Source organism: Molossus molossus, unplaced genomic scaffold, assembly GCF_014108415.1.
Source record: "Molossus molossus isolate mMolMol1 unplaced genomic scaffold, mMolMol1.p scaffold_m16_p_12, whole genome shotgun sequence".
Classification (NCBI taxonomy): domain Eukaryota; kingdom Metazoa; phylum Chordata; class Mammalia; order Chiroptera; family Molossidae; genus Molossus; species Molossus molossus.
The window spans coordinates 97,052,552-97,068,992 of record NW_023425347.1 but is presented as its reverse complement, the minus strand read 5'-3'; the positions used below and the strand labels follow the sequence as shown (position 1 = coordinate 97,068,992).

At 51.0% G+C, this 16,441-nt stretch overlaps 1 protein-coding gene across 4 annotated transcripts in view; it reads left to right on the top strand.

The window, feature by feature from the left end:
• The first annotated feature begins 543 nt into the window (after positions 1 to 543).
• The window catches only part of MFN2 (mitofusin 2), a 31,372-nt gene continuing 15,474 nt past the window's right edge, over positions 544 to 16,441 (top strand). For 2 of the 4 annotated variants that reach the window (XM_036255656.1, XM_036255653.1), the window contains exons 1-6: positions 544 to 604; positions 1,763 to 1,901; positions 7,616 to 7,794; positions 11,614 to 11,749; positions 15,509 to 15,671; positions 16,307 to 16,431. In XM_036255656.1, coding sequence (XP_036111549.1) covers positions 7,620 to 7,794; positions 11,614 to 11,749; positions 15,509 to 15,671; positions 16,307 to 16,431 — 599 coding nt within the window. In that variant the 5' untranslated portion in view covers positions 544 to 604; positions 1,763 to 1,901; positions 7,616 to 7,619. Of the gene's footprint in view, positions 605 to 1,107; positions 1,241 to 1,762; positions 1,902 to 2,266; positions 2,352 to 7,615; positions 7,795 to 11,613; positions 11,750 to 15,508; positions 15,672 to 16,306; positions 16,432 to 16,441 lie in introns of those variants that run through there. The other 2 variants (XM_036255654.1, XM_036255655.1) reach the window with 2 other exon arrangements.

Here is a 16,441-nt window from a genome sequence, read left to right as displayed (position 1 = left end):
CTCCTGGAACTGTTGTAAAGGTTAAATAAAATGGGGTATGTTAAGTACCAGCTCAATGACTGTTGTTACTGTTCTTACTTCTCAAAGTCAATTGAAGGGCAGCAGGCCCCACTGGCTTCCTGTTTTTCTCTTGAGAGCCCTTCTCTAAAATTACAAAACGAAAGCTTAGGTTCCAGAGCTAGCAGTGGCCTTGGGATGAGGCTCTGGGCCACCAAACGAAAGAGCGGGAACCTTTAATCCACGCCCTTGTTTTCTTTGCCCCTTGACAGCTGGAGGCCCCGCCCATCCAGCCTCCTGGCGGAACTACAGCCCCCATGAGGCAGCGGGAGTCCCGAGGCTTACGTCATCGGCTTGGGACGCCGGGGCGGTGAAGCAGCCGGCAGAGATGCCTCCCAGGCGCTGAGCAGGCGCACCCCTGACCCATAAAGAGTGGTAGGGTCCAGCCAGCGGAGCTCCGAGTCCAACGACTCACCCAAGCCAGAGCGGCAAACCTGCGGCGGCAGGTGACGCGCGCGTCCTTCCTCCTCCTCCCGCCTCTCCTGGGGCTGGCGCTTGCTGGTGACGTTAGCGCCATGATGGCCGCCGTGAGGCCGGGAAGGTGAAGGTGAGAGGGCGAGCGCGCCGGGGCGGTGGGAACGGGCTCGGCCCAGCCCGGCGAGTCCTGAGCAGCCCGGCGAGGGATGCCGGGGGCTCTCAGATGGGATGTGGGGACCCTGAGGTTCCGGGTCCGGGCGGGCAGGCGTCCGCACGCTCCAGCCTCGCCGCCCGGCCCTCGGCCCTAAGAAGAGGGGGGCGGGACTCGGGGTGGGGTCTCCTGAGGCTCCTCGTCGCCCCCGCCTTTCCAAGCTCTTGGCCACATTCACTCCCCTGCCCTTTATACATTTCTTAGCCTTTACCATAGCCAGCTTTACTCAGCCCGCTGGCCTCCCCTACTTTGGACACTTTCGTACGGTTGTCTGTTTGGTTGTCTCTTTACCTGTTTGACGTCAAACTGGACAGTAAGCACCTGGAGGGCAGGGACTGTCTTTTTACCCATCCTTCACTCCAGGCCTAGCGCTCGCAAAGAGGGCCCGCAGAAAATGCCGAATATTAGCTGTTTGGGTGCAGGAAGCCAAAAACTGCTCATTCCCCTCACTTGTAAATCCTTCATTGCCCTCTTTCTTTAACTTCTCTATCTTCTCTCTTCCCCTCCTCCCAGAAAGGGCTCTGCTTATTGCCTTTCTCACATAATTGAAAACAGGTGAGTCAGTGGGCGGTGGTATCTCAGTCCTCAGCTTCGCCACTTAACTGGCAGCCTTTGAACCTTTTAAGTATTCTGTTTGCCCCGTAGATTGAGCATTAGACATTCTACAGCATGTGGCACACGGAGGCTTTCACCAAGTTCCACTTCTCTTCCTGATCCCTACCCTTCTGTCTCTGGTCCTCAGTTCCCCAGCCCTCAAGCCCAGTCCTTGTCTTGGTTCTGCTCCCTCCTCTTCTCTCCCCTCTCTGGATCTGCCTCCACCAGAGCCCTTCCCTCTCGCCAGCACATGGCTCTCAGTCACATGACTGGATGTGTGTTTGTGCACACCCATGACTGTCCCCACACCTGTGTGTTGTGTTTTTCCGCAGGGCACTTCACATATCACCCCATACCTCAATGAGTAAGCCTCCCTCAGGGATGACTTTGTTTAGCTTTATACTTGATTAGACATGTTTTGCACAGCAGTTTTCGTTTTGTTTCTTTTGCTGTCGGTTGACATGTCCTATTTTCTTTCCAAAGTTGGAATTGGTGGAGTTAACACAATCAGTAGCCAACCTCCATCTGAGACAGGACAGAGGAGAACTGGGATACTTTCTGGCTTTCTGACTCAGCCATGTCCATGATGCCCACCCGGTGAAAGTCTTGCACCATCCAAAAAGTAAGTGGTGGCTGTGACAACTGGTACTCTGGATCTGGGTTGAGTGGAATGGGGTGTGCTCTGCAAGTCTCTTGGATGGGGTCATCTTTGCAAAGAGCTGGAGTTTGTCATCGTGTGTTGAAAAACTAACTCCTTTCTATTTCCATGGAGGATTTCACTGTTTGCTGAGCGAACCTGTTTAAAGGTTGACAGTTCAGAAGTAGCTGGGCTCTCTGAAGAATTCGTCTTCCTTGTTTTTTCTCTGCTGTGCTGGCTCCACCCTCCTCCTGCTCTCTGCCTAGCAGAGGTTGGCTCCTTATCGTAGCTCTTCCAAGAGTTAGCTCTGTCCCCTTTACCCTGTATACTCTTTTGTTTCAATTTCTCAGCTTCTCCTCTGTTCCAGTTGTGCGAGCAGACGACCTGTGGATCCATTTTTTTTTCCCTGCTAGGAGCTGCTGCACATAAATCTGGGTAAGGAGGTGCTGTGGATCCAGGGACTGTGCTTGGCTCCAAACACCTTGCAGTGAATTTTGCTACTGCTTTCCCTACACCCAAGACGCCTAATACTTCTCTACTAACGACCTAAGTTGAGGCAGAGCTTTTGATAGCTAATGGTTTTGTTTGGTGCTAATAGTTTTGGTTTAGTATTGGATTTGGTTCTGGTCTTTGGTTCTGATCTTAGGTTGATATTCATAGCAATCTGTTTTTTTTTATTGATTTGAGAGAGAGCCAGGGAGAGGCAGAGAGAGAGAAACATTGATGTGAGAGGGGCACATTGATCGGTTACCTCCCATATGCACCCTGACTGGGGATCAAACCCGGAACCTGGGTGTGTGCCCTGACTGAGAATTGAACTCACCACCTTTCAGTGTATGGGACAGTGCTCCAGCCAACTGAGCCACGGCCAGGACAGTAACAATCTGTTAATATTGTTCCCCCAGCAGTTCCTTGCGTAGGGAAAGGGGAGACTACCAGGGTGAAAGAGGCTTTTCCCAAAGTGTAATCCTCAGGATTTTAAAAACTGTTACATGGAAGGAGGTTTCTTCAGGTAAATGTGGGGAAGGCTGCATCAAGTACAGTTAAACTCGTGTCTTTATAACAGGCCTTGCTTCCTCAAGCCTTGGCTGGCTCATGTGCTCCGGTGGAGGGGTCTGAAGCATACAGCGTGGTGCAGCTGACTCTTCATGGCACGTTGGGTGCACTAGAGTGCTGTGTACTGCACTTTGGGAAAAGTTTTCCTAAACTATCTGAAACCATGACCTTGAGAATACTTTGCAGCAGTCAAAACATCTTTAAGCGTAGTGTATAGTGTATAGCTGACACTGGAGCGGACTCTGGCCCCGCTGTGCCTGGAGGACAGGCCCCACATGCCTGCGGTGAGCCCTGTGGTGAAGTGGGGACTATCAGGACTTTCCAGAACAACAGGAACCGAGCCGCCTCCCACCACTCTGGAAGGCTAGGAAGCCAGCGGGCGAAGCCCCGAGATAGTAGGGGCCCTATCTCGACTTGTGTGCATATATTTTGCAACTTTGGTTTGTTTGTGCACCTCTGCATGTCCAGCTTGCTGTTTGGAATGGTTAAATCCTGGAATTTGAAAGGATTGTTCAGCTCTTGCTTCACTGAGCCCCAAATACTAACAAATAGATGCTCAGTCAAAAGCTGCTTTTTAAGGAAAAAGTAGATTGGGGTGTTCCAGGGATGGAAGGGTAAGAAGGTATTCCCCATAAGAGGCATTCAGTAACTCAGACCGTGTCTCACAGTTGTGGAGGAAAGTAGAATGGAAACAGGTCACTGCTCTGTGTCAGAAACTGGCTTTATAGAAGCTCAAGACTAGACAGGGAGACAGTGCTGTAATAAACCAAAACGTCTGGTAAGGTGGTATATCCTCCATGGGAGATGTCAGGGAAGGCTTCATGGAGGGGGTGACACTGGAGTTGGGTCTAGAAGGACAGTAGGAGTCAGTGGAAAAGGAACGAGGATTTCAGGCTGAAAGCAGAATGTGTAGCACAAACATGGAATCTCAGAGCCAGAGAAATCAGTTTGGGGGGGTTGGAGGTTCCACGTGAGAGTTTCCACATATGGGGCATGGGCGTGCAGCTGCAGGCTGGGGGATGGTGAGAACAGGTCAGTTCCTGGACAAGCTGAAATCCCAGGAGACCTCAACTTCGAACCACTCAACTTTTACTAGCGTGAATGCCTTTGAACACTTCACACTTTTGGTTTCATATCCATTGGGGTTGCAAACAGTGACCAGAACTTTAAAGCACTTGCTTCTCGTCGGCCTGCGGTACAGAGAGACTCGGGTTCGGTTCCCGCTAAGGGCACGTACCTCGGTTGCAGTTTGTCCCCGGCCCTGGTTGGTCGTGCGGGTGGCAGCCACTCGATGTGTCCCTTCACATCGATGTTTCTCTCTCTCTCTCTTCCTCTCTCTCCCTCCCGCTCTATCTGAACAAAAAATGGAAAAATGTCCTCGGGTGAGGATAAAAAAATAATAATAATAATAAAGCATTTGCTTCTAAAAGCCCAGCTGGTCTCAGGGAACTTGCTGCCTGCAAGCAAGTCACTTTTGGGGCTGAACACTAGTGACCTCGCCCCTGAGCAAGCCTGTTGACTCTGTCCTCATGGCAGCAGGTGGGGGAGCTGTGGGTGTATTCTGGGAGTCATCCACCCTTCCCTGAAGGCTGGGCGTTGTGATCTTGCTGGTGGAGTTTGTTCCTGTTGCTTTATAACATGTAAAACTATCTTAAGTTTTTTCTTTTTTAATCCTCACCGGAGGATATTTTTCCAAATATCTTCAGATGGAGGGGGTGGGGGATGAGAGAGAGAGAGAAAGAGAAACATCAATGTGAGAGAGACCCATAGTTTGGCTGCCTCCCACAGGACCCTGGCCAGGGCCCTGTAAAGCTATCTTAAAGCTACCTTCATCCTTCCTAGTCTTCTCAGTCTGTGGTATCATGCTTGTCGTACCCGTGAAGAATCCAGGGCTCTGAGGTTATATAATGTGCTCAAGTTTATATAGCCCAGAATCAGACCAAGCATTTGAACCCAGTTGCTGTTCTAGAGTCTGTCATCTACAACGCTGCATCACGCCCACCTCAGATCCCGTTCCTCTTGCTTGTGTGCATTCCTGTTTCTCGGACCGTTGGGACTGGGCCACAGCAAGCCTGCTGTCAGTGTGCTCTCCTTTCTTCCTTCGGAGGAGCCGGTGGTGTTTCTTCCCAGTGTCCCTTCTCGGACTTCTGCTGTCTCTTATTTAAGCCCTTGACATGTGCCTCCGTGCTAAGCAGTTCTCTCCCATAGCTGAGGAGGAAGGTAGAAATGGACATACAGTCACTTTTATCTCCCCGGAGACCATTAACAGTGCAAAATATTTGTAGCTCTAGGCAAAGCATGTGGGTTCCCATTTCCCTGTGGTTCTGCCCGTCTTTCTGCCCACTCTTTGGGATGGTTAGTTCCTAAGAACTAGTTCTCAGTTATTATGCTAAATATACTTTTTATAGACATTCTTTCTGCTTCTCAGTAATTTACTCAACATCCTTTGGCACCCTTTGGAGGTTTCTCATATATGCTTACTCATGAGCAGTGCCTTCTCCTTTCCCAGATAGAGCGAGCGAGTGCTTGGTCTGGGTGATCAGGGCTGCTGGAGAGGGAGGGTGGACAGGAATGTGCCAGGTGTTGGGATGGGTAGAGCCAGACGTACCCACACAGCTGCGCACGACAACTCATCCTTGGAGGAGCATTTTTCCTTCGACTTCCCAGGGTCTGACGGCTCTGCTGGTGTAGTACCTCTGTGTAGTGGGATCTCTGAGGAGCAGTCTACTTTTGGGACCAGAGATTCCCAACCACATCTGGGTGCCACCTTCTCTGGTCTTTCTGCCCCTTTTGACCTTAGCCAAAGATCTCTAGGAGTTTGGAGTCAGGTCTCGCGGCCCCTAATACATCATTGTTGTCTGGAAAGAAATGGCGCTGAGGATCAGGTGTGATTGAGTGAGAGCAGGAGCACTACCCACACAGGCTGTGCTGATGAATGTTGACAGTGCTTATCGTGGTGGTGTCCACGTAAGAACTTCCAAACCTATAGAGATGTTTTACGAGTTTATTAGAGCCAAACTAAGGACATGCCCGGAAGCGAGACTGAGAAAATGCTGCTTGAGAAATGCTATGGACAACGGCAGTTTTGCAGTTCTTCTCATGCATTTGCAGTAAAGGAGGGAACGGGGAATGATGCACGCAACCCACTGGCAGTAGACCAGGGGGCGGGGAAAGCAGAGCCGGATGCCCTGACTGGGTACGAAGTAAAGCGGAGAGAGGCATACTTCTTTACACTGGTGGGTACAGAGTAGTTAACGTGCAACATTTACAGGAAGTAGAGAGGGTATTGGGACACGATAGTGCTGCCATGAGGGTGGTCACTCCTCTGAGGAGTCTGAAAGAGGATTACTCTGGCATTAACAAGGGTAAAGCAAAGATTAATCTTTTACTTAGGAAGTTATAGGCCTGAGGTGTGGCTGCCCACCATGACCTGCCCAGTTAGGAATTTGTCCTCAGGTCATCCTGTGAGGTGGTTTTCGGCCCCTGAGCTTGTCAGTTACTGCATAGCCCCTCTTTTATTCGCAGTGGGGTTGTGGTTTTTACCTTTAGTTTCCACATTCTCCACTGTGCACACGCTGATAATGAGGGAGACCAGTAAATGTCACCCAAGGATATTTTTCCATTGATTTTTAAATATGTTTTTACTGATTTTTTAGAGAGGGAGGAACAGAGAGAGAGAGATAAACATCGATGTGAGAGAGAAACATCAATTGGCTGCCTCCTGCACGTTCCCTACTGGGGATTGAGCCCGCAACCCAGGCATGTCCCCTGACCGGGAATCAAACTGGGACCTCACAATCTATGGGGCGATGTTTAATCCACTGAGCCACACCGGCCGGGCTCCACTGATTTTTAGATAGAGTGGAAGGGAGGGAGGTGGATGAGAGAGAGGACACATCAATTGGTTGCCTCCCACAAGACCCCCACTTGGGCCGGGGACTGAACCTGCAACTGAGGTATGTGCCCTTGATCAGGGATAGAGCCCACGACTCTTCCATGTGCAAGCCGTGTGCAGACCACTGAGCAAAGCTGGCCAGGGCCAGTAAATGTTTTTAAGTAAATTATAGACCTCTCCCTTGAGAATTATCCTTCCTTGTGTCCCCCACGGCCCCCCAAAAACAGAAACAAAATCTGTTAGAAAGTAGGGCCCTCAGAAGCTGGACGGCCCCGTGGCCAGGGGAGAGCTGTGGGGGTCACTGACCTTGAGCATCGCTTTGGCGCAGGTGTGCGGCGTGTAGGGAGTAGGGAGATCTGGGCCGTGCATTTCTGCCTGAGACACACAGGGGCGCTTCTGTGTGGTCACCTCTCGCTTCCTCCCCATCTCTCTGAGGTGGGCAGGGCAGGGCCGGTCACTGTTGGACAAGCAAAGATCAGCCAGTGCTAGGCTGGAACTCGGGGCCTGACTCCAGGGTTTGAGTGTCCATGCTGTGTGACCGGGAGCCTGGCCCTCGTGTCCTGAGAGGTCCTTTTCTACTCTTGAGATGCGGCTCGTGCTCCACCGGCCCTGCTGTGGTCCTGGAGGGCCGTGTTCTCAGTGGATCCTGCTGCTGGTCTCAGTTTCCCCTGCAGCACCCTGCCATACTCCTAGCAGAACACCCTGAGTTGGGGGTTCCTGGGTTCACTCACATTGTCTTCTCTTACAGCGCGATGTCCCTGTTCTTCTCTCGATGCAACTCCATTGTCACAGTCAAGAAGGATAAGAGACACATGGCTGAGGTGAATGCTTCCCCACTCAAGCACTTTGTCACTGCCAAGAAGAAGATCAATGGCATTTTTGAGCAGCTGGGGGCCTACATCCAAGAGAGTGCCACCTTCCTCGAAGGTGAGATAGGCAACCTGCTGGGCCAGGCCTGCTCCTGTCAGTTTTGATATTTAGGTGGCAGGATTTTGGGGTGGGCAGGAATAGCCCTGCTCTTGGGGAGCTCACACTGAGACGCATCAGCGGTACTCTGCTCAGAATCAGTGGAGTTGGGCTCCAGGGAGGTTGGTCAGGAAAACAAGGGACCTGTCATTTAAGAATTCTATGTAGTCTGGCCAGTGTGTCTCAGTGGTTGAGTGTCAACCTATGCACCAAAAGGTCACCAGTTTGATTCCCAGTCAGGACACATGCTTAGGTTGTGGGCCCGATCGCCAGTGGGGACATGCAGGAGGCAGCCAGTCGATGTTCTCTCTCATCGATGTTTCTATCTCCCTCTCCCTCCCTCTCTGTCTAAAATCAAAAAAGGGAAAAATAATTAAAAAAAAAAAGAATTTTATGTATACTGTTTTATTTATTTAATATGTTTTTATTGATATTTTGTTTTAGAGGAATGGGGGAGAGAGAGAGAGACATCGATCGGCTGCTTCCTGCATGCCCCCTACTAGGGATCGAGCTCACAACCCGGGCATGTGCCCTGACCGGGCATCGAACCGCGACCTCTCTGTCCACGGGATGATGCTCAATCCACTGAGCCACACTGGCCAGGCTGTGTACCGTTTCATTTAATCATGAGGAGTAGGCAAATCATACATACCCCATGTAAAACACAAGCAGATTGAAGTTTGAGAGTTGTGTGATACTTTGTAAGTGACACTTGGGGGCTTTACTCGGGTGTCTCTGACTCCAAAGCGCAGGGGTTTTCTTGGGTCCAGTTCTGGCTGCCATTGATACTGGGCTCTTTCTGGGTGTTGTTTGTTTCTGACCAGGGCGTGCTGTCTGATATTTTTAGACAACTGGACTATGAATAGGAAACTTGCGTCACTGGCACCTTTTTCATTAGTCACTAATTTGAGCCCCACCTGTAGTCCCTGCTCTCTATCAGCAGAGGCGGAGTGATTCCCAGGGTCCCTCTCAGTCTGTGCGCCCCTCCAGCCACTGACTTCCTCAGGCTCCCTCCAGAAAGCACACCCTGCCTCCAGGTCTTGGGTTACCACTGAAGACCCAGTTGCTGAGTCTTATCTGCCCTTGGTCTCCTCACTTATGAAAGCAGGGCTCAGGTGAGACCAGGGTTTTCAGATCCTGGTCTGTAGAGCCCTAGAAGTTCAGTGGAAATGCCCCGGGGACATACTTCTCTCCACTCCGTTTTCCACTAGATGCTGGGCTTCATGTCAGACTGTTACTTAAAGGAAACATGTCCAGTACTATGGTCTGAATGTTTGTGTACCCCCAAATTCACGTTGGAATCCTAAGGCCCATGTGATGGTGTTAGGAGGTGGGGGCCTTTGGGAGGTGATCAGATCATGAAGGTGGAGCCCTGCCCTCATGAATGAAATTTGTGCTCTCGTAAAAGAGACCTCACCAGGTAAGGACACAGAGAGAAGTCTGCGGAGTGGAAGAGGGCCCTCACCCAGCCAGTGGGCACCTCATCTGAGACTCAAGCCGCTGGAACTGAGGGTACATTTCTGCTGTGTGTAAGCCGCCAGGCCTGCACTGGGTTCTAGCAGCCCACGCAGACTGACTAAGAGTGGGCTCTCTGTGCCCTGCCCTTAGCATGATGCTTGACACAAGAGGAAGTATTCCCTTAATGTTTGTTAAATTTAAAAATCTGTATTTTAAAGTCACAAGGTTGGTTGTTGACGTTATTGCAGCTTGTTACCTGCTTATTTAGCAGGAGCTCTGGTGTGCCTGGCAGTGGGCATGCAGGGAGGGGCCAGACCAGACCACTGTCCTGCCAGAGACCAGACTAGCTCCCTGAGTCACTTACTCGGAGGGCGCTGAGCACAGGCACATGCTTAATGAAGGGTTTGTGTGATGGCATCAGGAATGGGTGCTTTGATTTGTCTTTGTTGTGAAAACGTGAGGCCTCTCCCGTTGGTGGACTGGAAGGGAAAGAGCTGGCGTGACCCTGGGACGGTTTGGGCTGCCTTGGCTACGGAGGGCTAGGTACTGCCTTCGGACTGAGAGCTCCTTGACCTACTGGCTGCTGCTTTTAAGTAGAGCCACACACCTGAGAGCCAACCTCCTCTGAGGTGCGTGCCAAAGGCGAGGCCCATGTGCCCGGATGAGGGAGGGATGCTATGGGTCTGAGGCAGGTTGGCCATGGGGGAGGCCTTGTTGGTTTTGTCACTTCCTTTCAGGGCACCAGCCGCAGGGGGAACTCACTGGGCAGTCTCTGGATGCCACTTGTGCTCTGGATGCTGTGGGGATGTTCTGAGGCCTGGGGCCTGTCAGCCCAGTGGTTCACAAGTGTCTCAGTCTGTTTGGGCTGCTGTAATAGAAATGCCACAGACTGGATGGCTTATAAACAACAAATATGTATTTCTCACAGTTCTAGAGGCTGGGAAGTCCAAGGTCAAGGCATCAGCAGACTCACTGTCTGGCGAGGGCCAGCTCCCTAGACTGCTGTCTTTTCTCTGTGACCTTAGATGTAACCACATGGTGGAAGGGGGTGGCCAGCTCTCTGGGTCTCTTTTATAAGGGCACTAATCCCTATCGTGAGGGCTTCACTGTCATGGCCTTCTGAAGGCCCATCTCCACATGCCATCATACTGCATATATCACATGGGGGGACACAGGCATTTAGTCCATTTCAGCACAGGTGTGCTGAGGGGCCAGTCTCCCGTCTACTCTCCAGCCCGCTGATGCATCTTCCTGGTGCAAGGACTTGGGGTGGGGCAGGATCTTGCTCAGTTGCTCCCATCTGTCATATTTGTTATCCATCTGCACTGGGGAGAAACAATGCAGATCCCGGTGTTTGTTCACTCAGCAAACAGTTCGTACCTGCTGAGCGCTGGGTGCTGGAATCAGACTGTTTGGCCCTCACAGGGGTAGACAGACCAGGTAGACAATTATACTTTGGTGAGAAGTGCTGAGATGGGAGAAGTATAGGTGCCGTGGGAGCGCAGAGAAGGGGACCTGACTCAGGTTGAGGGTGCAGGGAAGGCTTCTTGGAGGCTGTGAAATCCAAGCTAGACCTAAGGCTGAGTGGGAATGAGCCACAGGACCCCAAGGAGTGCATTTATTCTTCAGAGTAGGGGTCGGGGACAGCACTGAGCAAAGCCCAGAGCAATGAGACAGCATGGTGACTAGGAACATGGAGAGGTGGAATGTGACCGGGGGGTGGCAAGAGACCCACTGGGTGGGAGCAGGAGGCAGGGCCCGACCAGAAAGGGCCTCGGGAAGGTAAGGCACACAGGGTGGCTAAGAGCCAGGCAGCTCCCCTTTCCCGACTCTGCCATTTACTAACTCCCAGACTGGTGAATGACACTTTGAAAGTGATCAGATCAGTGCCTGGCATGTAGTGAGAACTTTGTAAGTATTTGTTAAGTAGTTGGCAGTTAATATTTGAGTATTCATCATGCACTAGTCACCATTTTTAGCACTTTTTGTGTTTTAATTCATTTAATCCTTGCCATAGTCACATGAGGTAGGTGCTGTTATCTCCATTTTAATGGTGAGGAAACTAAGACCCAGAAAGGGTAGTTTGCCTGAGGTCACAGAACTAGGAACAGGTGAGACCGGCCCTTCCTTGCTTGCACCGGGACCACGCAGTCTTGCTCTCGGGAGCGTGTTCATAACTGCCGTGCTGCGACCCCAGTACGGAATCTGGACCTTCAGCCCAGCGACAGCGGGGAGCTGCGGCAGTGGACTCTGTCCCTTCAGATTTGTGACAGTGGAGCTCCTTAGCCCAGGTGTTGACCCATTTTCAATCTCCACCTCCAGACACCTACAGGAATGCAGAACTGGACCCTGTTACCACAGAAGAACAGGTTCTGGATGTCAAAGGTTACCTGTCCAAAGTGAGGGGCATCAGCGAGGTGCTGGCCCGGCGGCACATGAAAGTGGCTTTCTTTGGCCGGTGAGTCCTTGAAGCCCTCACACCTTTTTCTTCTTGCCTGGGAGGGAGGGGTGGAGGGAGGGAGACACTTCGTGCAGGACCACAGTTAAATTTTTACTTACAGTAACATACACATAAAATTTACCATCATAACTATTCTTAGCTGTACAGTTCAGTTGTGTTGAATACATGTACATTGTTGTGCAACCACCGCCACCAACCATCTCTCGAACTTCTTCATCTTGTAAGGCTAACGCTGTGCTCATTGAGCAGCAGCTCCCCATCCCACTGCCATTCTACTGTCTGTCTCTGAGTTTGTCGCACAGCACTCTTCCTTTTAGGACTGGCTTATTCCGCCCAGCACGATGTCCTCGAGGTTCATCTGTGTTGTAACGTATGTCAGAATTTCCTTCCCTTTTTTTTTGGTACGTGCCCCTAGTGGAACTGAACCTGGGACTCTCTGGTCCGCAGGCCAAGGCTCCAACTGCTGAGCCAAACCAGCCAGGGCAGAATTTCCTTCCTTTTTAAGGATGGATAATAATTCCAGTGTATGCATGGACCACATCTTATTTATGTCTTTGTCCGTGTGGACACGGGTTGCTTCCACTTTTTGGCTATTGTGAGTAGTGCTGCTGTGAACATGGGTGGACATATGTCTGTTCAAGATCCTGCTTCCAGTTCTTTTGGAATTCTTTCAGTTCAGCAGTGGATTCCTGGATCATATGCTAATTCTATTTTTAACTTTATGAGAAACCACCATATTTTCCACAGCAGCTGCACCATTTACATTCCCACCAGCAGCGCACAGGGGTTTGCTTTTCCACATCCTACCAACACTTGTTTTCTGGTTTTTGATAGTAGCCATCCTAATGGGGATGAGGTGGTATCTCATTGTTGTTTGATTTGCTTTTCCCTGATGCTTACTGATGTTGAACCTCTTTTCATGTACTTGCTGGTCATCTGTATGTCTTCTTTGGAGAAATGTCTATTTAAGTCCTTTGCCCATTTTTAAATTGGGTTGTTTATTTCTTTTTTTGTTGAGTTGTAGGAGTTCTTTCTTTTTAATCCTCATATGAAGATATGTTTATAGATTTTTACTTTTTTTTTTTTTTTTTTTTTTAATCCTCACCGGAGGACATTTTTCCATTTTTTTGTTCAGATAGAGCGGGAGGGAGAGAGAGGAAGAGAGAGAGAGAGAAACATCGACGTGAAAGGGACACATCGAGTGGCTGCCACCTGCACGACCAACCAGGGCCGGGGACAAACTGCAACCGAGGTACGTGCCCTTAGTGGGAACCGAACCCGGGTCTCTCTGTACCGCAGGCCAACGCTCCAACCGCTGAGCCAAACCGGCCAGGGCTGTTTATAGATTTTTAGAGGAAGAGAAACATCCATCAGTTGTCCCCCATATATGCCCTGACTGGGGATCGAACCCGCAACCCGGATATGTGCCCTGACCGGAAATCGAACCTGCAACCTTTTGGTGTACAGGATGATGTAACCATCTGAGCCACCTGACTAGGCAGGAGTTCTTTAAATATTCCAGATATTAACCCCTTATGAGATACATGATTTATAAATATTTTCTCCCAGTCTGTGGGTTGCCTTTTCACTCTGATGACTGTGTTCTTTGACGCAGTTTTTTATTTTGATATAGTCCAACTTATCTATTTATATTTTTGTTGCCTATACTTTTGGTGTCATCCAAGAAACTGCCAAATTCAATGTCATAAGGCATTCCCCTGTTTTCTTCTAAGAGTTTTATAGTTTTAGTCATCAGATCTGCTTCTTTGAAGTCCAGTGGGCACCTCTGGATTGTTTTCCATACCATTTAGCCACTCCCCCATTCTCCCCTGACACTGACTGGTGTCCTACAAATTAAACTCGATTCTGATGCACTCTGCCCGGATATAGGGTCAGGCCCCAGGTAAGGGTTCCGTCCACAGACTGCCCCCACTTCAGCACCATTTCATGTGCTTTTTGACCGACTGGCTGTAAAGCGGAGGTTCCCAGGACCTCCTCTTCAAGTTTGATTAATTTGCTAGAGCTCAGGGAAACACTGACTTCCATTTACTGGTTTATTATAGAGGGTATTACTGTAAAGGATACAGACGAACTGCCAGGCAGAGGTTCACCGGGCGAGGCTTAGGAGGGTCCAGAGTGCTGGAGCAGCGGTCCCTGGGGAGGGAATGCACCACCCTCCAGGCAGGTGGATGCCTTCTTTACCCCAGAAGCTCATCAAATCTCATTGTTCAGGAGTTGTTTTTCTTTTTTTTTTCTTCTTTTATTGATTCTAGAGAGAAAAGAAGGGAGAGGGAAAGAGAGAAACATCGATGAGAGAGAACATCAATTGGCCGCCTCCTGCATGCCCCCTACTGGGGACTGGGCCTGCAACCTGGGCATGTGCCCTGACCAGGAATTGAACCCGCAACCTCTAGGTGCATGGGTCGATGCTCAACCACTGAGCCAGCTGGGCGTTCAGTAGTTTTTATGGGGCTTAATTTGCAGCCCCCTCCTTCCTTTTCCCAGAGGTTGGTGGGTAGGCCTCCCCTCTAATCACTTGATCTTTCTGGTGAGCAGCCCACTTCAGACTGTCTAGGGGCCCCACCCTGGGTCACCTCATTCGAATAAACAGCTGTGCTCAAATGAGGCTCCTTGTGAATGACAAAAGGCATTTCCATCACTCAGGAAATTCCAAGGGTTTTAGGAGCTGTGTCCAGGAACTGGGGGCAAGGACCAAATATATCAAATATATTTCTTATTATACCACAGCACCTTAAAAAAATGAAAAGCCCACACAGGAAAAAGAAAAAAAAAAGACTGAACAGGTTGGATGCTTTACTCAGTGGTGGCCTGAGGAACAGCAATCTGCCTTGAGTCCTGCCTCAGTGACTCATCATGTCAGGTGTGACCCTCCTGCTCCTCTGGGCTCTTTTCTTTTTCTTTTTCGGTTAATCCTCACCTGAGGATATTTTTCCATTGATTTGTAGACAAAGCTGAAGGGAGCGGGTGGGAGAAGAGGGAGGGAGGGAGAAGAGGGAGGGAGGGAGAGAGAGAGAGAGAGAGAGAGAGAGAGAGAGAGACACACACACATCAGCGTGAGAGAGACATATCCATTGGTTGCCTCCTATATGACCCCAGGGGATCAAACCTCTAACCCAGGGACATGTCCTTGACCAGGAATCAAACCCAAGACCCTTCAGGCCCTCAGGCCAACACTCTAACAATGAACCAAACCAGCCAGGGCTGGGCTGTCTTCATCCTTGCCTCAGAGTTGGCTCTGTTTCAAGCACCAGATTCCAGAAGAGGGAGACGAGGGCGTGGCAGGCGGGAATGCGGGGCGGTGTCCCCGGGAGCCAGCAGTCACAGCTGGGCGGCTGTGGTGGGCTCCATGTGTGAGCAGGGGTGCAGTGGGAGCAAACACCGGGACGCGGCTCATTCAGCTGGGGTCACCTAGACTGAGGGTTCAGTGGTTTCAACTCGAAGGAGTGGGTCTCCTTCAGGAGGTCTCTGTAAGGAATGGCCTGTTTAAGGACAGGTTAAGTGGCGTCATGCTGGCTGCGCATCGTGTGTGTGCTTTGCGTGTCCGTTTGTAGTGATGAGCCAGGAGCACCTCACAGGCACAGGCCACAGTTGTTTGTCCACCCATTTCCACGGACAGCGCGCCCACTCTGCCTGTCTGGGCACTGCTGTCATCGCAGAGACAAGACTGGACTCCAGGCTGGTAACGAAACGCGGATGCTGGTGGCTTCACTGACAGCCAGTCTTTCCTCCGCACAGGACAAGCAATGGGAAGAGCACCGTGATCAATGCCATGCTCTGGGACAAAGTTCTGCCCTCGGGGATCGGCCACACCACCAACTGCTTCCTGCGGGTGGAGGGCACGGATGGCCACGAGGCCTTCCTGCTCACGGAGGGCTCGGAGGAGAAGAGGAGTATCAAGGTGAGGGTGCTGTGCGGGATTGTGGGCAGGACCGCAGGGTGTGCCTGGGCACAGACCAACCAGTGAGACGGGACTACGGCACCTCTGCGGAGAGGTCGGGGCGCTGGCGTGGAATGTGGGCAGCCCTGTTCCCTAGCCGTGTAGGAGGAGAGCTGTTCTGGGAGGGTCTGAAACCTGGAGCACCGGAATCTTGTCTGCACTTCCTTGCACATTGCCCAGCAGGCCATTGACTTCTCTTGACCTGAAGAGGATATGTGCCTTGTTCTCCTTGGGGATGTTGCCAGAGAGCAACTGCATTTACTCTGTGGTTCTGCCATATGACCCAGGGGCTTGTACGTTTCAGTTTTCCTGAGAGCCAGTGGCATTTTCTTTGGGGCCAGGTGCTCATTTGGTTCGTGAAGATGTACTGCAGAACCCTCTCAGCTTTAGGACATTATCTGAGAAGCTAAAAGAGGCGTGAAGAATAGTTGGTTCTTCCCACAACTCCCAGCTCTTGACTTTGTATGTGTGAAATGAAGGGAAGGGGTAGCAGATTGGGCAGCAGTCTCAGGCCACGGTGCCATGCCGGGCGGCACTGGAAATCGGGCTGGTGGCTGGTCCTCAGCCCTGAGCTTTCTGTCCCTCCTCCCCGTCAGACCGTGAACCAGCTGGCTCACGCCCTTCACCAGGATGAGCAGCTGCATGCTGGCAGCCTGGTGAGTGTGATGTGGCCCAACTCCAAGTGCCCCCTGCTGAAGGATGACCTCGTGCTGATGGACAGGTAAGAGGGA